The sequence below is a fragment of the Mobula birostris genome, chromosome 27, assembly GCF_030028105.1.
Source record: "Mobula birostris isolate sMobBir1 chromosome 27, sMobBir1.hap1, whole genome shotgun sequence".
NCBI lineage: Eukaryota > Metazoa > Chordata > Chondrichthyes > Myliobatiformes > Myliobatidae > Mobula > Mobula birostris.
This window is the reverse complement of record NC_092396.1, coordinates 5,509,000-5,535,402: the sequence shown is the minus strand read 5'-3', so window position 1 is coordinate 5,535,402 and position 26,403 is coordinate 5,509,000. Positions and strand designations below refer to the sequence as shown.

Here is a 26,403-nt window from a genome sequence, read left to right as displayed (position 1 = left end):
CATGATATTCTTTGCATCCTCCTCAAAAACCACATTTCTGCTGCTACAATTCGTTTCCTCATGTTACCAGATATTGTCCGACATTCTGATCCATATATCATAACTGAATAAATGTAACATTTCAGTACTCTGAGGCGGGTTGTCATGCCTAGTTTAGTATTGGTCAGTATCCTCTTCATTCTCGTAAAGGTGTCATTTGCCATCCCTATTCTTCTTTTGATGTCCAAGTCACACCTCCCATCTGATGTCACCCAGCTTCCTAAGTAGCAAAAGTTCTGTACTTGTTTTATGTCTTACCCGTTTATTCTCAGCCTGCAGATAGGATTCTCCTTCTTTTTGGATATCACCATACATTCTGCCTTTTTGCAATTGATAGATAGACCCATTTTTACTTTAATAACACTCTTAACTTTATTATTTATTGAGATGCAGCATGAAATAAGCCCTTTCAGCCCTTCAAACCATGTCACCCAGCATCCCCCACTCCACCCCCGATTTAACCCTATCCTAACGGGACAGTTTACAATGACCAATTAGCCTACCAACTGGTACATCTTTGGACTGTGGGAGGAAACCAGAGCAAGCAGAGGAAACCTACACAGTTACGGGGAGAACGCACAAACTCATTAGAAAAAAGATCTAGTGTTTTCCCAGCGTATTTGGCGAATAAACTCTTCTCGGGCTTCCAGCTGGGTTGAGGAACTGATTTTAACCAACGCTTCGATGACAAACTTTGCCATCTTCATCACGTCTAGTCCGGTGGTATTTATACCCCTGTCGTCCGTCCCTCCTGATTGGTTAGTCCTCAACCAATCTGGTTTCCACTGTCCCACCTTGTTTATAATCGAATTCCAGTTCTTTCTTCCTTACTTGTAAAAATTCTTATTCTCTAGTCTTATTTCAATGGCTTCCTTCACCAGGCAATCCCAAAAGCCACGGGTGCGGCACAGTAGTTTTGCACCACCAAAGTCAATCCCATGGCCATTGTGAATGCAATTTTCTACCATCATCGATTCCTCTGGGTAACCCAAACGGATACATCTCCTATGCTCCTTGATGCAAGTTTCCAGACACAGTGGAAACCCACGTCAAGGGGAGGACAGCAGACCATGGAATAAAGGGGAGGGGTGCAAGCTGGAGAGAGGGGAGGGGATGGTCATGAGGGTGAGGAAGGGGGAAAGGACGGGGTGCCAGATGAATGGGGAAACAAACAACCGGAGGCAGGAGTGGAAGATGGGGGAGCAGTCAGGGAAATTGGCACTGATGCCATCAGGTTGGAGACCATCAGACATAGGAACAGAATTACAGCAATGGGCCCATCAAATTTGCTCTTCCACTCTATCAGAGCTGACTTATTATCCTTCCCGACTTTATTCTCTTGTAATAAGAACATAAGAAATAGGAGCAGGAGTAGGCCATCCGGCCCATCAAGCCTGCCCCGCCATTCAATAGTATCATGGCTGATCTGTCCATAAACTCAGCTCCACCTACCTGCCTTTTCCCCATAAGCCTTAATCTTTGACACACTTACAACACCCTTATTAATCAACCTACGCATTAAATATACTCAATGACTTGGCCTCCACAGCTGCCAGTGGCAACGAATTTCACAGATTCACCACCTTCAGGGAAAAAAATCTTCCTCCTCAGCTCTATTGTAAAGGGGCGTCCCTCTATTCTCAGACTTGTTGCATTCGGCCAAGTCACTCTAAACGTATCCTATCCACGTACAAAAGTGTTGTGATTTATTTCCTATAGTTTCAGATGGTACAGACCCCACATAAACCATGGAGAGATCTGAAGTGAGAGTAATATTCTGAGCCTGTGCCCTCTGGTGCTAGACTCCCCCACTATTGACAACATCATCTCCAAGCCCACTCTATCCCAGCCTTTCAATATTCGATAGGTCTCAATGAGATTCCACCCCGCCCCCACCGTTCTTCTAACCTCCAGCGAGTAATAAATAAACTGCAGAATAAATAACACAGAACGGCGTCTAAAAATTGGAAATGGAATTTCAGCAACTTACTTCTTTTTATCATCTGGTTTTAATTGAAGGAGTTTCTGTATGGCAGAGAGAAGGTCGTGGATACAGAACGACACGAGCGCGTTAAAGACTGTAAAAAAAAAAACACATAATGGATGATTAGTCATTACCGTGACATGGTAGCTTGGCAGTTAGCGTAACACGTTATAGTACCAGCAACCCGAGGTCAATTCCCGCCATTGTCTGTAAGCAGTTTGTACGCTCTCGTCGTGACCGTGCAAGTTTCCTCCGGGTGCTCCAGATTCCTCCCACATTCCAAAGACAAACGGGTTCGGGTTAATAAATTGTGGGCATGCAACACTAGGGCCAGAAGCATAACAACAGTTGCGGGCTGCCCCCCCCCCAGCTCATATTCGTACTGCGCTGCACATTTTGATGTACAGTGCTCATAAAAAGTATTTGCCCACACCGCCCCCCTTCACAAACAAGAGAAAAGCTGCAGATGCTGGAAATCCAAGCAACACACACATGAAACGCTGGAGGAACTCAGCAGGCCTGGCAGCATCTATAGAAAAGAGCCGAGACCCTTCGTCAGGACTCCCTTGATCCCCCCCCCGCCCCAGAAGTTTTCATGTTTTATTGTTTTGTAATATTTCATCACAGTGGATTTAATTTGGCTTTTTTGACACTGATCAGCAGGAAAGACTCCAAGTCAAACTGGAATAAAACTTCTACAAATTAGTCTAAATTTATTACAATTACTAAACACAAAATAACTGATTACATTATTATTTACTCCCTTAAAGTCAGTATTTAGTAGATGCACCTTTGACAGGAATTACAGCCTTCAGTCTGTGTGGGTAGGTCTCTATCAGCTTTGCACATCTGGACACTGCAATTTTTCCCCATTCTTCTTTACAAAACTGCTCAAACTCTGCCAGATTGCATAGGGATTGTGACTGAACAGCCCTTTTCAAGTCCAGTCATAAATTCTCAATTGGATTGAGGTCTGAACTCTGACTTGGCCACTCCAGGACATTAACTTTGTTGTTTTTAAGCCATTCCTGCGTAGCTCTGGCTTTATGCTTGGGATCATTGTCTTGCTGGAAAACAAACCCTCTCCCAAGGTGCAGTTCTCTTGCAGACTGCATCAGGTTTTCCTCCAGGATTTCCCTGTATTTTGCTGCGTTCATTTTACCCTCTACCTTCACAAGCCTTCCAGAGCCAGCTGCAGTGAAGCAGCCCCACAGCACGATACAGCCACCACCATGCTTCACAGTAGGGACGTGCAGTATTTGGCTTACACCAAAAATGGCGTTCAATCAGATGGCCAAAAAACTCAATTTTGGTTTCATCAGACCATCAAACCTCCTCCAGCTGACTGCAGAGTCTCCCACATACATTCTGGCAAACTCTAGCCAAGATTTCATGGGAGTTTTTCCCCCACCAACAGTTGCTTTTCTCTTTGCCACTCTCCCATAAAGCTGCAACTGGTGAATCACCCGGGCAACAGTTGCATGCACAATCTCTCCCATCTCAGCTACTGAAGCTTGTAACTTCTCCAGAGACATAGAAACATAGAAAATAGGTGCAGGAGTAGGCCATTGGGCCCTTCGAGCCTGCACCGCCATTCAGTATGATCATGGCTGATCATCCAACTCAGAACCCTGTACCAGCCTTCCCTGCTGGCATTGGAGAAGGTCCAGAAGAGGTTCATGAGAAAGATCCCAGGAATGACAGGGTTAACGTACGATGGGTCTGGGCCTGTACTCACTGGAGTTTAGAAGAACGAGAGGATCTCACTGAAACCTATCAAATACTGAAAGGCCTAGATAGAGTGGATATGCTTGATCTCATCTCCAATAACAACCTGAATGTTCCATTAGAAGAAAAGGTCTACAGGGCCATGCTGGGCTGGGTCAAACATGACGTAGATAGTAGACACCATCCTTACATCGAGTGAGGAGCCAAACCAGATGATTATCCCCACCATTAATTCTATCGTCTCTTATGTCATCTAGCGAACATAGAAAGGACTAGATAGAGTGGACATGGAGCGGATGTTTCCACTAGTGGGAGACCCTGGGACCACAGGGCACAGTCTCAGAATAGAAGGATCTCCTTTAGAACACAGATGAAGAGGAATTTCTTTAGCCAGAGGGTGGTGATTCCGTGGAATTCACTGCTACACAGGGATGTGGAGGCCAAGTCACTAGGTATATTTAAAGTGGAGGTTGATATGTTCTTGGTTTGTAATCCAAGGGTGTAATCGGCGGGAGGAGAGAGAGCAGCGCACTGCGCAGCCCTCCGGTGAAAAATGATATCGTATCCGATAAATAGGGGCCGTGGACAATTCTGATTTGATGGAGATGGACGTGAAAGCACAGAGGAACATCTGGAAAAATTTCTGAAACGCTCGTTTGCTGCTGTCGTTACTGCGCAGTTGGAAATCTTTCGGAGGGAAGGCCTCAAAATCCCCGGCTTTGCCTGCTGTTGGTGACCAAGATGGAGGTCGAATCGTTCGGATAGAGATGGCGCTCAGCACTCGGTGTCGGAGCTGATCAGAGCTCGAAGTTTTCAGATGACTCAGAGTCGGACTGTGGTCGTTTATGGCAGGGAGAGTTTTTCTTCCTTCTCCCGTCTGCGTGAGATGTGGGACATTTGAGAGACTTTGAACTTTTTACTGTGCTCATGGACTTCTTCATCAAGTTATGGTATCGTTGCACTGTTGTAACTATATGTTATAATTATGTGGTTTTGTCAGTTTTTTTCAGTCTTGGTCTGTCCTGTGTTTTGTGATATCACACCGGAGGAAATATTGTATCATTTCTTAATGCATGCATTACTAAATGACAATAAAAGAGGACTGCGTGTCTTCATAATCTAAAAAAAATGTGCCAAAGGTTATGGGGAAAAGGCAGAAGAATGGGGTTGAGAGGATAAATAAATCAGCCATGGTGTAATGGCAGAGCAGACACAATGGGCTGAATGGCCTAATTCTGCTCCTATTGTCTGAAACAGAAGTATGTTTTAAGGCAAAAAAAAAGCTCAAATTAATCCTAAACATGTAGGGAAAGAAAGCCTTTTCTCTTTTGAAAATTTTAAATTGTAGCAATTTTCTATGGAACTAATACTATGGAACTTGGCAGAGAGATATTCTAGCCATTTCTCTTGATAATCCTTGTATCTCAGACATATGACTGTAACGTTAGCTATTAGATCCCTTGCAGTATAAGCAGGAATGCTACAAATCATTCCCGAATCAATTGACAGAGAGTTGTGGTCAATGTCGGAGATAACATGAGAATGTGAACAAGCCATTATTTGACCTCAGTGAAATGTCAAAGCTGCATGCGCAAGAGTTTGAGGAGACCAAAGACTCGAGCAAATTTTGACAGATGTACCATGAAGAACATTCTAACTGGCTGCATCACCATCTGGTCTGGAGGGGCCACTGCACGGGATCAGAAAAAGCTGCAGAAAGTTGCAAATTCAGCCAGCGCCATCATGGGCACTGGCCTCCCCAGCATTAAGGACATCTTCAAAAGGCAATGCCTCAAAAGGTGGTGTCCATCATTAAGGACCCCCATCACCCAGGCCATGCCCTCTGCTCAAAGAGAAGGTACAGGAGCCTGGAGACACACTCTTAATGTTTTAGGAACAGCCTCTTTCTCCCCCCACCAGATCTCTGAATGGATACTGATCACACTACCTCAGTACTTTTTATTTTAAACTCTATTTTTGCACAATTTGTTTATTTTTTTAATATATATTTTCTTATCATAATGCACAGTATAGTTTAAAATATTCTGCATTGCACTGTACTGCTGCCACAAGACAACAAATTTCATGACGTATGTCAGTGATATTAAACCTGATTCTGATGACAAGAATGTTGGTGGAATATTAATATTCCTGGCATAAGTACATATTAATACTTTACAATGATCACAAAGAGTGAAATTAAATATACAGTGCCTGGAAAAACTATTCAGCCCTCACAACTATTTTCACATTTTACTGTTTCATTTTCTGAACTTAAAATATAATGAAGTAGGCTTTTTTGAGTTCATCTACACTTTGAGTTCATCTACATAACACTGTGCGTCATCAAATAAGAAAAAATTCCAAGAATCTGTCAACAGTTTACTAAAATTTGAAAACCAAAATTGTGAAACTGAAACAGTATTCATCCCACTTGTAATTACACCAACTCTCTTTAGGGGCAATACTGTATCTTACCATACCAACTCGCCCCGTTTGTTCATGCAGAAAATTGGAGGATCACCTGAATAAATACCTCCCCTCTCTGTGAGGTCCAACAGCATGGTCGACTTTCAACCGACCAAACCAAAATGTAGACAGAAGAGCATTCAAGACAAGTCAGGGAAGTGATAATAGAGACGTAAAAATCTGGGGAAGGGTACATGATGTTTTGAAGATGCCTCGGAACTCAGTGCAGCCCATCGTGAAAAAGCGGAATAAATATGAAACCGCAGCCACCCTACCTAGGTAGCCCACCCCTATTAACTCAGTCACTGGAGAAGAATGGCACTTGTAAAAGAGGATACTGTGACGCCAAAAGTCACTTTGAGTGCGCTCCAGAAGTCAGTGGCTGCTACTGGAGATGAAGTTCATGGCTCCACAATATCTAAGGCCTGGTACACAATGGGTATTTATGTAAAAGTGGCAAGGAGGAAGCCCTGACAAAAAAAAAATAAAACATATCCGTGCCAGTAAAGACTTTGCAAAGCACCACTTAGAAGATATTGTGACGGTGTGGAAGAAGGTCGTGAGGTCAGATGAAACTAAAGTAAAGGATTTTGGCCTCAACAGTAAGCAATACATGTGGTGTTAATCTACAACTGCCCATCAGCCAGGTAACATCATCCCTATTGTAAAGTACGAGGATGGTTTTCAGCAGCAGACACGAGAAATCTGGTCAGGATGGATAGGAAGGTGAACACTGCTAAATTAAGAGAGATGCTGGATAAAAACCTGCTAGCCTCTGCCAGAAAGCTTAAACTGGGGAAGAAGTTGATCTTTCAGCAGGATAATGACCCAAAGCAACCAGGAAGTGGCTTCACATGAAGAAAACTGATCTCCTTGAGTGGCTTGATCTTAACCCGATTGAACATCTCTGGCAAGACCTCAAGATTGCTGTCCACTGCCGCTCCCCAACTAACCTGGCACAGCTTGAGCAACTCTGCAAGGAATAAGACAAATTTGCTCCACCACATTGTGCAAAACTAATGGAGACTTATCCAAAAGACTACTGACTGTGATAGTTATGAGCGATGGTTCAGCTAGATACTGAACAAAGGGGAATGAATACTTTTGAACTGCTGACATCTCAGCTTTTGAATTTTTAATTTTTCATGTTTGCAGTTTTCCTTCTTTTTTGGGCTTTACTGTGGGGGGAGGGGGGAAAGGAGCACGTGAGTCACAAATAAAAATGCTCATATAAACCGATGAAAATCCATGGGTGTAATACTCATTTATGTGAGCAAAGGGTTGGGGGCTGCATACATTTTCAAGATACTGTATATATTCTCAAATTTAATATTCTGCTTGTGTTCAGGGGTCAGGTCCAGTGGCTGTCAAGTTACGTTAAAGCAAGATGAAATGTATTATAAAGGACCTTGCACAAAATCTGGAATCACGGCGCCATGGTAACGTAGCAGTTAGTGTGATTCTATTAGAGCTTGGTTCATTTCCAAGTTCAGTTCTGGCGCCATCTGTAAGGAGTTTGTACGTTCTCCCTGTGCCTGCGTGGGTTTCCTCGAGGTGCTCTGGTTTCCTCTCCCAGTCCAAAGACATACTGGTTAATACCTTAACTGGTCATTGCGAATTGTCCTGTGATTGGGTTAGGGTTATATGGGGAGGGGGGGCGTTGCTGAGCTGTTTAGCTTGTTGGGCAGTTAGGGCCTATTTCGCTCTAAATAAAACGAATGAATAATATTTAAATTAACAGTGAATGGGGGCAGACAGGATGATGCAGATTACTGGAAAGGAACTTTATTCAAGTGACTGACCCTACTGACAGTCTCCTGCTTCATCTTCCAAAATGACTAACCCTGCCCCAAAAACATTTTGGACACTAGTTTAGCAGAATATGGTGGGGCAACTGCACAGTTTGTGGGGCCTGGTGGCTGAAGCCTGGGCCTGTGAGCCTGCAAGTCCACTGAGGAAGTCAGAGGCCTGACATCTGCAAGTCCACTGGAGGCTGGAGATGTAGAAGAGACCTGTCCTGGGGTTTAGGGCCTATCTGTGTGTGTGTGTGTGTGTGTGTGTGTGTGTGTGTGTGTGTGTGTGTGTGTGTGTGTGTGTGTGTGTGTGTGCGCGTGTGCGTTTGTGTGTGTGTGTGCGTGTGTGTGTGTGTGCGTGTGTGTGTGTGCGCGTGTGTGTGTGTGTGAGAGTGTGTGTGTGCGTGTGTGTGTGTGCGTTTGTGTGTGTGTGTGCGTGTGTGTGTGTGAGTCTGTGTGTGTGTGTGTGTGTGTGTGTGAGTGTGTGCGCGTGTGTGTGTGTGTGCGCGCGCGCGTGTGTGTGTGTATGTGTGTGTGTGTGAGAGAGAGTGGGTGGGTGGGTGGGTGGGTGGTGGGGGGCTTATTCTGCTGTTGTTTTGTTGTTGTTTAAAATTATATGTATTTGTGTCACATCAACTAAAGGCAAGTTAATTAAGAAGTAATGAAGGGAAGGGCACAGTCTGTTCCGTCAAACAAGAGGACAACATTATGAAGTACAGAACATTGTGGGGTGGCAATGTGGAGATGCGGCACTCAAAGTCCAACCCTACGTCTTCGTCGTGAGACTTGGGCGTGGGCAAGGTGGGCCTGGAGGGCTCTGGTGAAGCTGTACAAGCCAATCCTCTGAAGAGTGGATTGCAGAACCATTGATGAGCTCCAACTACACCATCAACTTCAGGAGACGGCAAAGACAGGAGGTCCGCGATGGCCTCTGCTCTACCTAGCAGACAAGGGCCAAGGTAAGTAATTAACCAACCGTTACGTGTTAGGATGGTGGGAGCACTCGGGAGAAACCAGAGTTAAACTAATGTCAAGAATTATACAAGAAGCGCACAAACACTGCCGAATGCATTTAAATCATGTTCTTTGTTTCCAAAGAAACAGTGAATTATCAATATTAATCTATTTAAATTAAGCTCTGCAGGTCATCTTTGTCTGAGATATAATAAGAGATCAAAGTCAGATCAGGTGGTGTTGAATGAAAGAGTAGACGTCATTCATTATGTTAACTCGTTCTACTTGCTCCTGCTTTACCAACTTAGAAACGCATTAATACTCAGCTGCCCACAAAAGATTGCCATATATAACTAGGGTCGTCTCGTTTGTTTGGGAATAGGGCAGCAGGTACTAGAGCCTCAGGACCCACACTATCAGGTTCAGGAATACTAATTACCCTACAACCATCAGCAAGGATAACTTCGCTTGCCTCAACACTGAACTGACTCCACAACCTATGAACACACTCAATGACTCTACAGCTCACGTTCTGAATTATTTGCACAATTTGTTTTCTTTTGCACATTGGCAATTTGTCCATCTTTATTGATGCAGAGCTTTTCATAAGTTATTTTGTTTTCTTTTAATTTTCCTGTAATTGTCTGCAGGAAAATAAATCTCAGTAGTACGCGATGACATAAACACAATTTGACAATCAATTTACTTTGATTTTGGATAAACTTCGAAGGATTGCCTCAAGGCTAGAAACAAATTCACAACAGTATCAAAGCAAGTCTATTGGGTAGTTCAAAAAATGATCACTATCTTAAACTCTGTGGCTACTTTATTAGGTACACCTGTATATCTGCTTGTTAATGCAAATATCTAATCAGCCAATCATGTGGCAACAACTCAATGCATAAAAGCATGCAGACATGGTCAAGAGGCTCAGTTATTGTTCAGACAAAACACAAGAATGGGGGAAGAAACGTGATCTAAGTGAACTTGATTGTGGAATGATTGTTGGTGCCAGATGGGGTGGTTTGAGTATCTCAGGAACTGCTGATCTCCTGGGATTTTCATGCCTACAGCCTCTATAGAGTTTACATAGAATGGTATAAAAAAACGAGAAACATTCAGTGTAGGTGGAGAATTTAAATTCAGTTAATTAAGTAAATCGGCAGTAAAAATGTGGCATTTGTAACTGATCATGAAGCTACTGGATACTAATAAAAATCATCTCGTTCATTAATGTCTTTAAATTATACAACACAGAAACAACCCATTGGCCCCACATCTCCAAGCTAACCACCATGTACCCATCTACACTCAGTGGCCACTTTATTAGGTATACCTACTCATTAATGTAAGTATCTAATCAGCCAATCCTGTGGCAGCAACTCAAAGCGTAATGCGTCCTAAACCTAATAAAGTGGCCACTGAGTGTATGATCGTGGTCTTCTGCTGCTGTAGCCCATCCACTTCAGGGTTTGATGTGGTGTGCGTTCAGAGATGCTCTTCTGCACACCTCTACTGCAATGTGTAATCATTTGAGTTACTGTCACCTTCCTGTCAGCTTGAACCAGTCTGGCCATTCTCCTCTGACCGCTCGCTAACAAGGCATTTTCGCCCACAGAATTGCCACTCACTGGATATTTTGTTTTTCACACCATTCTTTGTAAACTCCAGAGACTCTTGCGTGTGAAATTCCCCGGAGATCAGTAGTTTCTCAGACACTCAAACCACACCGTCTGGCACCAACAATGGTGAAAGTCTTAGATCACATTTCTCCCCCATTCTGATGTATGGTATCAACAAATGAATCTCTTGACCATGTCTGCATGCTTTTATGCATTGAGTTGCTGCCACATGATTGGCTAATTAGACATTTGCATTAATGACAACCTAATGTAGTGGCATTGAGTGCATATGCACAGTTTCACATATATTCATCTTGTTGGATTTTATTTCTCCATTCACTTACCAGAACTGTCTTCCACTTTGTACTTCCCATGTTGACCACTGTCATTTTCCCCTTTGGTTGTTGAGACTGCCGCTCTAAATGCCATCACTATTTCATGGAACAGCTTTAGCGTTAACTTGTCCTGCGGTGGGAGAGATTAGGTGCAGTTTTAGTAATTGGAAGTAAGCTATGAACTTTGTTGGATGCAAGACCACCTGTCACTTACAGGAGCAACTACAGCACTGTGCAGCATTGTCTGTCACCAGCATGGGAACTCAGCTGTGGCTGTGGCTCTGTTTAATCCTAGCCTAGTCACAGGACAGTTTACAGTGACCAGTTTGGATTGTGGGAGGAAACTGGAGCACCTGGAGAAATCCCATGCATTCCACAGGGAGAGCACACAAACTCCTTACAGATGACATCGGAATTTAAACTCCGAACTCCAACACCCCAAGGGGCAACAGCATTGCGCCAACCGTTACTTCACCGTGGAGCACAATTTCTCTATTAAAAAAAGGAAGTTCTTTGTTCAAACTTCAGAAGAGGGGCCAAGTTTGTTCTCCTGAGGCACAAATAAGGAAAGCGTGATTGAGGAAGAAGCGTGAGTTGGCAGAGTCCAGTCAATTGGCAATGACATGGGTAGGTATCTTTAAATTTAGCTGGTTAACGAAGCCTCTTAAAAGCGAGGCATCGTGATGGATAAAAGTTGGCAAGTCACCTTGCAGTTGTGTAACACTTTGGTTTGGCAACATTTGGAGTAGAATGTGCAGTTCTGTTTACCGCACCATAGGAACAATGTGCAGTCTTTGGAGAGGGTGCAGTAGTTGTTCAGCAGTACGGAGAAACAGTATGAGGAGTGTTTGATGGCTGTATGAGGATGCAATGATAGACCTCACATCCAACATCCATGAAAAGGCAGCAATTAGTTTCATGACGGATTATTGTTGTCATTCAATGTAACAGTGTCTTCGTGTGTGTGTGCACTTATATATGTACAAGGATGTGATGTTGAGGCTTTATAAGGCTTTGATAAGACCATGGTTGGAGCATTGCAAGTAATTTTGGGCCCTTATCTAGGTAAGGAGTTGCTGGCATAGGAGAGGATTCAGAGGAGGTTCACGAGAATGATCCCAGGAATGAAAGGGTTAATGTATGAGTGTTTGACGGCTCTGGGCCTGTACTCGCTGGATTTCAGAAGAATGAGGGCAGATCTCTTTGAAACCCATTGAATATTGGAAGGCCTAGAGAGAGTAGACACGGAGAGGGGGAGTCAAGGACAAGAGGACACAACCTCAGTTGGTTCCAAACAATTGGTTTATTGATCATCGCAGAATGTCTCTCTGGTGCTTCCTGCTCCCTCCCCCTTTTCCCAACCATGATTCCCCTTTCCTGGTCCCCTTCCCACCTAAGCCTTTTGCACAGTACTATATTCAGAACCACATATAAACCTGAATGAAACAGAGAGACTGTATTAAACAGAAGAGACTAACAGAGCAAAAACTCACAGGAATTTTATTAGTGCAAACATAACTCACCTCTGCTGCCTCTCTCCAGGTTTCAACCATTCGGATGGTGACTGGTTTTAAGTCTCTGGTTTTATTGCTCTTTGGGGCTGGTTCTTTCTCTTCTTCCTCCTCCTCCTCCTCTTCATCACTTGCTTCCTGCAAAGGAAAGATTTTTAAACAGTTATTTATGTTTGACTTGTAGATTCCCCTTGTGGCCCCACAATAAACACACCCCCTGTGAGTGATCCATCTCACTGCAGGTGACATGGTAGGGCAGAGGATTCCCCTTAAACACCACGTCATCGGTAGCTAATCAGGAAAGGCTCCCTTTATTCCCACTCTTTGCCTCCTGCTAATGAGCCAATGCTCTTATCTATGCTAGAATATTTCCTGCTCTTAACTTGTTAAGCAGTCTTATTTGTGGCACCTTGTCAAAGGCCTTCTGAAAATCCAAGTACACAACATCCACTGACTCTCCTTTGTCTATCCTGCTTGTTATTTCCTCAAAGAATTCCAACAGATTTGTCAGGCAAGATTTTTCCTTGAGAAGACCATGCTGATTATGGCCTATTTTATCATGCACCTCCAAGTACCCCAAAACTACATACTTGTAAGTTGGCACTGATATCCTCCTAACAGAGGTCAGACTAACTGGCCTATAATTTCCTTTCTTCTGCCTCTCTCCCTTCTTGAAGAGTGGAGTGACATTTGCAATTTTCCAGTCCTCCACAAACATGCCAGAATCAACTGATTTTTCAAAGACCATTCCTAATGCCTCCACAAACTTTTCAGCCACGTCTTTCAGAACCCTGGAGTATAGTCCAGCTGACTTATCTACCTTCAGACATTTCAGCTTCCCAAGCACCTTCTCCCTGGTAACAACAGTTGCACTCACTTCAAAGCCAAATCAAATCCATTATGATTCAATGTTGTCAAACAATAAAACTTGAAAACTGCCGGGGGGGGGGTGGGGGGAGAGAAAGAATACTTTTTATACGCACCGTACATCTTACTTTAGCTTCTCCTTTTCAAATTGCAGGGTGAATTCTATCATATTATGATCACTGATCCCTAAGGGTTCCTTTACCTTAAACTCTCCAATCCACTCCGGTCCGTTGCACAATAGCCAATCCCCTAGTGGGCTCAACTATATGATGCTCTCTCACTTTTGGAATCCAGCAGTAACCTGATTTTCCCAATCTACCTGCATATTGAAATCCTCCATGACTACTGTAACATTGCCCTTTATCTATCTCCCAGTGTGATCTGTAGACCACATCCTTACTACTGCTTGGGGGTTTGTATACAACTCCCATCAGGGTCTTTTCCCCTTTGAAGTTTCTTTGCTCAATCCACAATGATTCTACACCTTCCGGTCCTATGTCACCTCTTTCTAATGATTTGATTTCACTTTTTACCAATAGAGCCTCACCACTCCCTCTGCCTACCTGCCTGTCCTTTCCATACAAGGTGTATCCTTGGACATTAAACTCCCAGCTATAATCTTCTTTCAGCCATGATTTAGTGATGCCCACAACTTCATACATGCCAATCTGCAACTGTGCTACAAGTTCATCTACCTTATTCCATATACTGAGTGCATTCAAACATAACACCTTCAGTCCAGTATTCATTACTCGTTTTGAATTTGTCCCCTTTTACAACTTGTCCCATTGACTGTAAGTTTGCCCTATCATCAGCCTCTCCTTGCCAGCAGTCTCAGTACACACTGCCCGTTTGTAAACCAACTGCCCAACCTTGGCTCTATCACTCTGGTTCCTATCCCCCTGCCAAATTAGTTTAAACCCTCCCAAACATCTGTAACGCTCAGCTATATTGGCTCGTATTTATCTAGGGGAAACACCGTCCGCCGCTCACCTTGTCTCCCGGTTATGTCGGTTGCTGTACAAGTGCCACCGGATTCAGCTTCAAACATCAATCATCAGCCAGCACACACTGTACGTTTTACCAATTACACTTTATAGATATTACTAAGTCGATGAGATTAATAGAAGTTCAATACAAAAAAGGAATGGAAAAGGCGCCAGACTTATCAAAGTTCAATTTCTTTGTGCACACGTTGGAGCTCGGGGACCTCTTCGGGACCACTCTGACCCTTTCGACTCACAACTCAGGACCACCCAAAGTGATCAAACTGAGCTTTCCCACACGTCTGTTGTCCTCACGGTCTCTCCTCCAATTCCCCGTCAAAACTCCCTGGTACCCAGCCATATGAGACAGCATATCACCCCAAGGAAGAATAACGTGGACACCCACTGTTTCATTTACTCTGTTATAACCCAAACAAAGTGCTAGCTAGAGACTATCAGCATTTAAAATAACAAAGAGGCCATTTTAATTAACATACGCAGTAACATACAAACGTTTGTAAAAGAAGAAACCCCTTACACAACTCTACCCAATCTGCCCCCTCAAGTTCAGGTGTAACCTGTCCATTTTGTACAGGTCATACCTTTCCCGGAGAGATACCAGTGATCCAGAAATCTGAAACCATGCTCCACACATTCATCTGCCGAATCATCCTATTCTTACACGAAGCTGGAAATCCAAAGCAACAGACAAAAAATGCTGGAGGAACTCAGCAGGTCCGGCAGCGTTCATGGAAAAAGAATAAACAGTACGCGTTTCGGGCCGAGACCCTTCATCAGGACTGGAAAGGAAGGGGAGAAGTCAGATCCTATTCTTACCCTCACTGGAGCGTGGCACAGGCAACAATCTTGACATTACTAACTAACCAGGAGGTCCTGTTTTTCAGCTTTCTGACCAAGGCCTCCTTCACAGAATATAGAAAATAGGATACAGAATATAGAACATAGAAATCTACAACATATTACAGGCCCTTCGGCCCACAATGTTGTGCCAACCATGTGACCTAACCTAGAAACTGCCTAGAATTTCCCTAGTGCAAAGCCCTCTATTTTTCTAAACTCCATGTACCTATCTAGAAGTCTCTTAAAAGACCCTGATGTAGCCACCTCTACCACTGTCGCAGGCAGTGCATTCCACGCACTCACCACTCTGTGTAGAAAAACTTACCTCTGACATCCCTCTGTACCTACTTCCAAGTACTGTAAAACTATGCCCCCTCATTTCAGCCCTGGGGAGAAAAACCTCTTGCTATTCACATGATCAATGTCTCTCATCATCTTTTTCACCTCTATCAGGTCATCTCTCATCCTCCGTCGCTCCAAGGAGAAAAGGCCGAGTTCACTCAACCTATTCTCATAAAGGCGTGCTCCCCAATCCAGGCAACATCCTTGTACATCTCCTCTGCACTCTGTCTACAGTATCCACATCCTTCTTGTAGTGGGGTGACAGTCCTGTGCAAAAGTCTTAGGCTATATATATATATATATATAAAAGTTCTGAAGACTTTTGCACAGTTCTGTATTTGTCACCGTGTAGTGGAGAGTTGAGTTTGAAAATCTTGCAGCAGCAAAGGATATCGGGAATAGCAAGGCTGGAGTGCCGCGGGAGGGGTGTGGGACAGGCGGCAAAGGTGTGCCATCTGTGCCAGGGGTGGGGGGATGGCACAGTGCAGACACACCCAGCCCTGAGACACCAGGGCAAGGTCATTTGATTCCAAACAATTGGTTTATTGATCATTAAATTGTCTCTCTAGTGCTTCCCGCTCCCTCCCTTCTCCTTTTCCCAACCCTTTCTAATCAGGGTCCCTTTCAACTGCAGCCTTAACACCTACAATGATGATACATAGGCTTATATACAACATTTTGGACCAGTGGAAATGGTCCAGAAGGGTTATATGGAAACTATTATTACCATTTTTCTTAACAACTAATTCCATTACTTAGCCTAATAGGTTAGATTTTCCACAGTACATAATTATCTATTTAAATGTTTATTTTCCTTTTATATCATCTCAATGTGTACTTAAGAATGTATAAATAATTGTAGTTTTATACATATAAAAAAATGGAAAAGGTTATATGTGTGAAAAAAGTACATTTGTGAATTCCTTATCCAAATAAAAATAAAATTAAAAAAAAATCAACTGCAGCCTTAAGTGCACCTGGTGACTTGGCCTCCACGGCCGTCTGTAGCAATGGATTCCACAGATTCACCACCCACTGGCTACAGAAATTCCTCCTCATCTCTGTTCTAAAGGGACATCCTTGTATCCTGAAGCTGTGCCCTCTGGTCCTATGTTCATTCTATATTCCAGTCTAATTGAACAACTGCTCTAGTTTAATCATGGCTGCTTTGAAGGAGTGGGCACAGTTGATCCCACTCTTTCCCAGAGATCTGGGCACTACAACGAAACCCAAGGGAACTGACCTCCAGCTCCTCCGGCAAAGTATGCAGCTGGCTCTCGTCGTCATCCGAACTGTCGCTATCATCGAAGTTCAGCAGCTTCCGGTCATTCTCCTCCAGGAACTTGAAGAATTCGGGATCCCTCTCCTTGAGCCGTGAGAGTTGCTCCTTGTGCTCCTGGGCTGCTCCCTTTGGCTTCCCTCTGCTGCTGGAGGGGGATTAATAAAACTTCCTTTTATTTTTGAAACAGTAACAATGTTTAAAATTTAACGGTTGGGGCGCCACAGTAGTATAGCGGTTAGCGCGACGCTATTTCAGCGGGACATCGGAAATCAGAGTTCAGTTCCGGCGTCCTCCGCAAGCAAATTTGCACATTCCTTCCTGTGACTGCACGGGCTCCCTTTGGGTGCTCTGTTTTCTGCCCACAGTCCGAAGACATACTGGTTAGCGGGTTAATTAGTCATTGTAAATTGTCCAGTGATTTGGCTTGAACAGGTGGGTTACTGGGCGGTGCAGCTTGAGGGGCTGGAAGAGTCTGTTCTGTGCTGTATCACTAAATGAAAATATATAAATAAATTTGGACAGGTACATGGATTGGAACGATTTAGAGGGATGTGGGCCATATACAGGTAATTATGACTAGCTTAGTATGGTACATTAGTTGGCATAGGCCAGATGGGCTGAAGGGCCTGTTCCCATGCCATATGGGGGGAAAATGGGACTTGCTTATGATGGTCTACATGGGCCAAAAGGCCAGTTTCCATGTTATATGATTCTGACTCTAAACAGAAATTCCACACACTTGTTAAAAAAAAGCTTCTTCTCCGTCTTGTTTTACGGCGGTTGGCACCCAGCTTAATGGTGCATTACCGCCACCTTCTGCTCCGGAGTGTGCAATAGACTTACATTCTAAATCCCTTCACCCAATCTATCTATCTTTCTTTCTCTCTCTCTCATACACACACACGCACGCGCACACGCACACACACCCCTTAACTTACACTTTAACCTCCCATCTTTGGCCATCCTGGTACCCTATTCCTGCTTATCCGTCATATCCTATAAAAAACCCCTGTACCCCTTAAGAAAGCTAAAAATACCCTGACCTGTGCTCTCTCACCCATGCCCAGCAACCCTTTTAATGTGAATTCCTGCACCCCCCATTCCCTTAGATTGATTACATTTAAGAGGTTGTACTTAAGAGCCATCACTTTGAACTTATCACAGGCACAACATTACCTGATAATGAACATACTTTGTAAAGTTGCTAATGGGACGGCACGGTATCGTAGCGGTCAGCACAACACTTTACAGTACCGGTGACCCAGGTTCAGTTCCCACCACTGCCGGTAAGGAGTTTGTATGTCCTCCCCATTACCAAGAGGGTTTCCCCTGGGTGCTCTGGTTTCCTCCCACAGTCCAAAGACGTATTAATTGGTCACTGTAAATTTCCCGTGATTAGGCTCGGACTAAATAGGGCCATTACTGGGTGGTGCAGTTCGAAGGGCTGGAAAGGTCAATTCTGTGCTGTATCTCAATAAATAATTTTCTTCACTGAGAGGGTCACAAGAGTGTAGAAGAACGAGCTGCCATTGCAAGTGAAGGAGTAACAATGGTTCATGTCGGCAACCCAGGGTCCAATATCTGCTAGTCCAGGCTGGGAAATGTGGGTTGCTAGGTGGGAGGGATGGAGGAAAAGGTCTGTTTTGCTGTCATTGCTTGTTTTATTGTTGTTGTTGCTCGTGTTGTTCTGCCGAGCATCATGGGCATGCTACGCTGGTGCCAGTATGCGGGGTGACACTTGCGGGTCGTACTGATTGATAATGCAAACAACACATTTCACTGTATGTATCGATGTACACTTGATTAAATAAATTAATCTCAATCTGAGAGCTGTGAAACAGGTTTGAGCTACAGAAGTGGTGCACATTTATTAAGAGTTCACTGGCCAACTTCTTCACCCTGCTCATTAAGGTAAGTACCTCACCATTACTACCCAAGGGGTGGCGTGGTAGCATAGTCGGGGCTACACGGTAATGTAGTGGTCAGCACAACACTTTACATTAGAGGCAACCAGGGTTCAATTCCCACTGCTGCTTGTAAGGTGTTCGTACGTTTTCCCTATGACCACATTGGTTTCCTCCCACAGTCCAAAGACGTACCGGTTGATAGGTTAATTGGTCATTGTAATTTGTCCCATGATTGGGCTAGGATTAAACTGGGCAGCACAGCTCATAGGGCCAAAGGGCCTGTTCCATGCTGTAGCTCAATAAATAAATACAATGTCACCAGCAGGTCTCACCTTTCTTCTCCTTCCTGTGCTTTAGGTTGTGGGGTTTTCTTGCCCTTTCCAGCCTTCACCTTCGGGCCGCTGCCCGGCTTCCCATTCCCAGCTCCCAAGTCCTCAGCATCCGAGTCGCTTTCTCCAGCCGAATCGAAGGCAGAGCTGAGGAACTCATCGACACTCAGCGAAGCAAGCTTCCTGGAAAAGATCGACCACAGAAAAGCAATGAGAGGCTGAGTAGGTTAGGACTTTGCTCCCTGGAGCGTAGAAGAAATTAGATGGAGGTGTACAAAATTATGAGGAGTACAGAGGGGGTAAATGAAAGCAGGTTTCTTTCCCCTTCAGGTTGGAGGAGACAAGAACTACAGGTCATAGGTTAAAGGTGAAAGATGAAATATTTAAGAGTAACATGAGGAGGAGAATTTTTTTGACTCAGAGGGTGTTGCGAGTGTGTAACGAGTTACCAGTGGAAGTGGTGGATACAGGTTCAATTGTAACACTAAAGAGAATTTTGGATAAATACATGGATGGGAGGGGTATGGTTCAGGTGCTGATCAATGAGACAAGGCAGAATAACAGTTCGGCATGGACACAAAGACCTGTTTCTGTGCTGTAGGGCTCTGTGGGCACAGCACAGAGATCTGCTCACAGCATCATGGACCCAGACTCGATCCTGACCGCAGGTACTGTGTGGAGTTTGCATGTTCTCCATGACTACATGAACTCCCCCCCACCCACCCATGGGACCATACAACAGTACAGCACAGATCAGGCCCCTTGGCCCACAATATCGTGCTGACCTTTATAATCCTACTCCGATTAATCCAACTCTTCCCTCTTACAAAGCCCATAATCCTCCATTAATAGTGGGAAGTTCACATCTACAGATGCTCTGGGCTGTCCACACCATTCTCTGCAGAGTCCTGCGATTGAGGGAAGTACAGTTCCCATACCAGGCAGTGATGCAGCCAGTCAGGATGCTCTCAGTTGTGCCCCTGTAGAAAGTTCTTGGGATTTGGGGACCCACACCAAACTTCCCCAACCGTCTGAGGTGAAAGAGGCGCAGTTGTGCCTTCTTCACTGCACAGCTGGTATGTAGAGACCATGTGAGATCCTCGGCGATGTTTCTGCCGAGAACCTTTAAGCTGTTTACCCTCTCAACCCCAGGTCTATTGATGTCAATCGGGACTAGCCTGTCTCCATTCCTCCTGTGGTCCACAACCAGCTCCTTTGTTTTTGAGACATTGAGGGAGTGGTTGTTTTCTTGACACCACTGTGTCAGGGTAATGACCTCTTCTCTATAGTCTGCCTCATTATTACTTGAGATTAGGCCAACCAGTGTAGTGTCGTCAGCAAATTTAATTAGCAGATTGGAGCTGTGGGTGGTGAACCTACTTGAAGAACAATCGAATCCTTCCTTCCTAAAAGTTCTCCATTTCTCTTTCATCCATGTGCCCATCTAAGAGCCTCTTAAATGCCCCTACAGTGGTGTCCCTACCACTACCACCTACAGTGGATTCCAGGCACCCCCTACTCACTATGTGAACAAAACCTACCTCTGACATCCCTCTAAACTTCCCTTCACTGACTTTAAACAACGTCCTCAGCTACTGGACACTGTAGCCCCGGGAGAAAGACGTTGGCTGTCCACTGTACCAATCCCGCCACATCCCCAACATGTCCTGCACAGAGTTGTAAGCTCAGCCAGCTCCATCACGGACACAACCCTCCCCACCATTGAAGACGCCTTCAAAAGGCAACGCCTCAAAAAGGCGGCATCCGTCATTAGGAAAGGAAAGGTATGTCACATCTGGAGTTTCTCCGGTTAGCGGACGATTTCCCTCCACGCCTCTCTGACGTAATGGGGAACCGCGTACGAGGCAAGGTACAGCAGTGGTTTGCCATTGCCTTCTGCCGGGTGAGTTTCCAAAGAGATCACCAGCCCGTAACCCAGCACGGACGGAAAGTGTGCAGAGGAGCCAGCTGGATTCGAACTCGGGACCTTTCGTCCCGAAGTCCGGCACTGATTAAGGACCTCCCCATAACCCAGGGCATGCCCTCTTCTCATTGCTACCATCAGGGAGGAGATACAGGAGCCTGAAGAAACACACTCAACAATTCAGGAACAGCTTCTTCCCATCTGCCATCAGATCTCTGACTGAACAACAAACCCATGAACACTACAGGTGTCCCCCGCTTTTCAAATGTTCGCTTTACGAAACCTCACTGTTACGAAAGACCTACATTAGTACCCTGTTTTCGCTTTCAGAATGTGTTTTCACTGTTACGAAAAAAATTTAGCGTGCAATAAAAAATTCCGTGCACCAAAAAAATCAGCGCGCGATAAAAAGCAGCGCGCGTCCCGAGCAGCCGCTCTCCCCGGATTCGGAACGGCATTCTCGCCAGCATTGCATTAACACGAGCCTGTGAGCAGCCGTTAGCAAGATGAGTTCTATGGTGTCAGAAAAGCCTGAAAGAGCACGTAAGGGTGTTACACTTAGCGTAAAACTAGACATAATTAAGCGTTTCGATCGTGGTGAACGAAGCAAGGACAAAGTGAGTTTGGCTTGTGGAAGCTGACGAAGATGATGTTGAAGAGGCTTTGGCATCCCATGACCAAGAACTGATAGATGAAGAGCTGATGAAATTGGAAGAGGAAAGGATAACAATTGAAACCGAATGAGTAATGATAAAGTACGACTTTAATTTTGAAAGGGTACGTAGGTTTAGGGGATATTTGCAAGATTCTTTGAGTCCTTACAAAGAACTGTATGATAGAAAAATGCGCGAGGCTAAGCAGTCAAGCAAGCCTTCCACATCAACCACAGCAGACGACGAACCTCGATCTTCGACATTGAGGCAGGCAGTCATAGAAGATGAGCTGCCTGCTCTAATGGAAACAGAAGAGGACATGACATCCCAGTGTCCCACTACCCCAACACACAGGCCGCGGACAGATAGTGTACCAATTCGCGGAGAATGCAGCAGTAGCCGGGAGACACACAGCACATCTTTAGGGAAAAAGCCGAAATAAACATGCTAATTAATTAGATGCCGCCCCACACGTAAATGTTGGCCCAGATCAAAGGCGAAGCAATCGGCACTGATCTGGGCCGACAATTATGTGTCTGGCAGCACCTAATTAATTAGCATGTTTATTTCGGGTTTTTTCTTAGACGTGCTGGGTGCGTCCCGGCTACCGCTGGACCCCGGTGTGCTTCACGGCAATGTATCGGATGGTGGCCCGGAGGGTGGGGGCCACTGCACAACCCAGCCTGCGACGACTCAGTCTAACACACCATCATCAGTGTACCTGGTGCTGTCCCGATTCCGGTAAGTGATACTACACTGTACATACATTATTTCTACTTTATATCGGCTGTGTATTTTTACGTGTTATTTGGTATGACTTGGCAGCTTCATAGTTTAAAGATTACTGGAGAGCACTTGCGCCGTGTTTTTGCCAACAGCGCTTGCGTGAGATTTTCGCTACGGAGATCTGTGCCGGCAATGATTGTGGAAAAGTATTTCTACTTTATATAGGCTGTGTATTTATCATATCATTCCTGCTTTTACTATATATTACTGTTATTTTAGGTTTTATGTGTTATTTGGCATGATTTGGTAGGTTATTTTTGGGTCTGCGAATGCTCACAGAATTTTCCCATATAAATAAATGGTAATTGCTTCTTCGCTTTATGACATTTCGGCTTACGAACCGTTTCATAGGAACGCTCTACCTTCGGATGGCGGGGGAAACCTGTACCTCACTATTTTTGCTCTCTATTTTGAACATAGTGTTGTCATTCAACGGACATAACTTTGGTTACCACGGTAACATAGCGGCTAGCATGACACTTGGGGCTTTCTGGAGCGTGGATTTCAATTCTGGCACCATTCTACAAGGACACTCTGTACGTTTTCCTCATGGAAGGCGTGGGTTTCCTCTGGCGCTCCGGTTTCTCCCCCAGTCCAAAGACGTACCGGGTAGGTTAACCAGTCATCGTAAATTGTCCCGTGATAAGGTTAGGGTTAAGTTGAAATTGTGCAGCTGCTGTAGTGGTGTGCCTTGTAGGGCCAACTCCACACTGTATCACTAATAAATAATGTATCACACCGTACTGGCGCTGCAACACAGCATATATCAGTGATATTAAACCTGATTCTGGGTAAACTGCTGCCTGAAAATTGCCCCACATGTGGAGATGAGTGTAGAATCCAGGGATAGTAGATGGGAGGGTGAGAGTATGAAACGGGATTCATTACGGATTCGTGTAAATGGGGACTCGATAGCTGATACGGACTCTACGGTCAGGAGGGCCTGTTTCTATGCTGACTATTTGTGGACAGACATTTAGCAACCATTATGCCAAGTAACAACTCAAGATTCAAGAGCAACTATTCATTACGTGCACGAAATTATCAGCTCGTTTTAACCACTGATGTTCTTCAGTAAATTGGCACAGTGGCGTAGTGGCTAGGACAACGCTTTACTGCACTAGCAATGGGGGTTCAATTCCTGCCGCCATCCTTGTACGTTCTCGCGGTGACCGCACGGGTTTCCCCCCACAGCCCAGTGACGTACGGGTTAGGGTTAGTGAGTTGTGTGGGCAAGCTATGTTGGTGACACTTGGGAGATGCCCCCAGAACGTCCTCGGACTGTGTTGGTCGTTGACACAAATAATAACACCAGAACCTTTTACATTTGCCTCACACTGAGCCAATGGGTCACTGGAATGGAGCCTTCAAACAGGCTTCACTCCCATGGCCTAGGGCTGAAATCAGCCACTGGAGAGAGGGAGACACTCAGAGATAACTGCACCAACCATGGAGTAGAACCCAGAAGCTCTGATTCTCCCGAAACTGTCCTAAACAGGCCACTCGGCCCAGGAAGCCCGTGCTAGAAATTCAATGCAACAATACTCCTTCCACTTTTCAATGAAGCAATCAGATTCATCACCTCATCTTCATTGTAACCTACATAGCACCACGCATAATACATACATTGTGTGTGACGGGAAAGGAGAGATATGAGAAAGTGTCAATATGTGCAGGTACACGTGTACATGTGGGTATGTAACACACAACACACACTAGATGATAATGTCCAACAAAAACAACGTGTCCCGAGTCCCTACCGACACCCAGTCCCGGGACGCTCCCCACCACCCCGACACCCAGTCCCGGGACACCCCCCTCCCCACCCCGACACCCAGTCCCGGGACGCCCCCCTCCCCACCCCGACACCCAGTCCCGGGACGCCCCCCTCCCCACCCCGACACCCAGTCCCGGGACGCCCCCCTCCCCACCCCGACACCCAGTCCCGGGACGCCCCCCTCCCCACCCCGACACCCAGTCCCGGGACGCCCCCCTCCCCACCCCGACACCCAGTCCCGGGACGCCCCCCTCCCCACCCCGACACCCAGTCCAAGGACGCTCCCCCCGCCTCAAGTTCCACTGGCCTCCCGGTCTCGGGATTCCCCCCGAGACTCGCCTCCCAATCCCGGGACCTCCGGGTCCCAGCAACCACGCTGCTCCCGCAAACCCCCCTCTTCCACAGCGAGCAGCGCGGCCTGAGAAAGACGGGGCCGGCAGGCCGGGGAGTCACCCACCCAGCGGGGGGGGGGGACTGGGGTGGGGTGACGACGTTTACCCAGGGGAGAGGATCCGGTCTCCGGTATCCACACTCACCGCTTACTCCCCGGCGCCATGCTGCTACCGTGCGGATACAGTGTAACCAGGCCTGGCCCCGCCCCCTACCGCCGGGATGGGCCCGGGACCGGGGAAAGGGGGGGACAGAGGAGATGGACAGGCGGGGAGAGGGGGAGACTGGGCAGAGTCAGGAGCAATCAGACAGTATCCCATCTATAAACCATCTGACATATAGGCACTGCTCTGTGTGGCTCTCTGTTTCTTTGTTTTTACTTTTTGTTCTCATTTCACTGTCCTCTCCCCCCCCGTTCCACACATTGTCTCTCCCTGTTACACCCGCCCCCCCTCCCTACGTCACTCCCCTGGGCTGACCCCGATCGCTGTTCATCCTGTGGCTGCTTAAGGTAGTCTGTGGCTGTGACGTGACATTTGTTAACTTAGCAGCAGCAGTTCAATGCAATACATAATCCAGATTTATAATCTAAATTTATAGATGGTATTTGAGCTAAGCCTAGCCACACAGTCATGGGTGAAGTGGTGGCCAGTGCTATTATGTTTGCTGTTGTGTGCTGGGGCAGCAGGCTGAGGGTAGCAGACACCAACAGAATCAACAAACTCATTCGTAAGGGCAGTGATGTTGTGGGGATGGAACTGGACTCTCTGACGGTGGTGTCTGAAAAGAGGATGCTGTCCAAGTTGCATGCCATCTTGGACAATGTCTCCCATCCACTACATAATGTACTGGGTGGGCACAGGAGTACATTCAGTCAGAGACTCATTCCACCGAGATGCAACACAGAGCGTCATAGGAAGTCAATCCTGCCTGTGGCCATCAAACTTTACAACTCCTCCCTTGGAGGGTCAGACACCCTGAGCCAATAGGCTGGTCCTGGACTTATTTCCTGGCATAATTCACATATTATTATTTAATTATTTATAGTTTTATATTGCTATATCTATACTCTATTCTTGGTTGGTGCAACTGTAACGAAACCCAGTTTCCCTCAGGATCAATAAAGTATGACTATGGCTATGACTATGTATAGAGAGAGTAGAGCAGTGGGCTAAGCACACACCCATGAGGTGTTCCAGTGTTTATCGTCAGCGAGGAGGAGATGTTATCACTAATCCACACAGATTGTGGTCTTCCGGTTAGCAAGTTGAGGATCCAATTGCAGAGGGAGGTACAGAGGCCCAGGTTCTGCAACTTCTCAATCAGGATTGTGGGAATGATGGTACTAAATGCTGAGCCATAGTCGATGAACAGCAACCTGACATAGGTGTTTGTGCTGTCCAGGTGGTCTAAAGCCGTGTGGAGAGCCATTGAGATTGCGTCTGCCGTTGACCTGTTGCGGCAATAGGCAAATTGCAGTGGGTCCAGATCCTTGCTCAGGCAGTTCAGTCTAGTCATGACCAACCTCTCAAAGAACTTCATCACTGTCGATGTGAGTGCTCCTGGGCAATAGTCATTAAGGCAGCCCACATTATTCTTGTGAGGCACTGGTATAATTGTTACCTTTTTGAAGCAAGAGGGAACTTCCGCCAGTAGTAGTGAGAGGTTGAAAATGTCCTTGAATACTCCCGGTAGTTGGTTGGCACAGGTTTTCAGAGCCTTACCGGGTACTCCATCGAGACCTTCTGCCTTGTGAGGGTTCACCCTCTTTAAAGGCAGCCTAACATCGGTCTCTGAGACAGAGATCACAGGGTCACCGTGTGCAACAGGGATCTTCACAGCTGTAGTTGTGTTCTCCCTTTCA

At 45.7% G+C, this 26,403-nt stretch overlaps 1 protein-coding gene across 2 annotated transcripts in view; it reads right to left on the bottom strand.

The window, feature by feature from the left end:
- noc2l (NOC2-like nucleolar associated transcriptional repressor) overlaps positions 1-24,746 on the bottom strand; it is a 169,353-nt gene extending 144,607 nt beyond the window's left edge. The window contains exons 1-6 of one of the 2 annotated variants that reach the window (XM_072245051.1): positions 24,686-24,746; positions 19,013-19,192; positions 16,735-16,918; positions 12,448-12,573; positions 10,934-11,054; positions 2,030-2,117 (exon numbers count right to left, since the gene is read on the bottom strand). In XM_072245051.1, coding sequence (XP_072101152.1) covers positions 2,030-2,117; positions 10,934-11,054; positions 12,448-12,573; positions 16,735-16,918; positions 19,013-19,192; positions 24,686-24,705 — 719 coding nt within the window. In that variant the 5' untranslated portion in view covers positions 24,706-24,746. The remainder of the gene's footprint in view (positions 1-2,029; positions 2,118-10,933; positions 11,055-12,447; positions 12,574-16,734; positions 16,919-19,012; positions 19,193-24,685) is intronic. The other variant, XM_072245052.1, reaches the window with a different exon arrangement.
- Between the last annotated feature and the right edge of the window lie 1,657 nt (positions 24,747-26,403).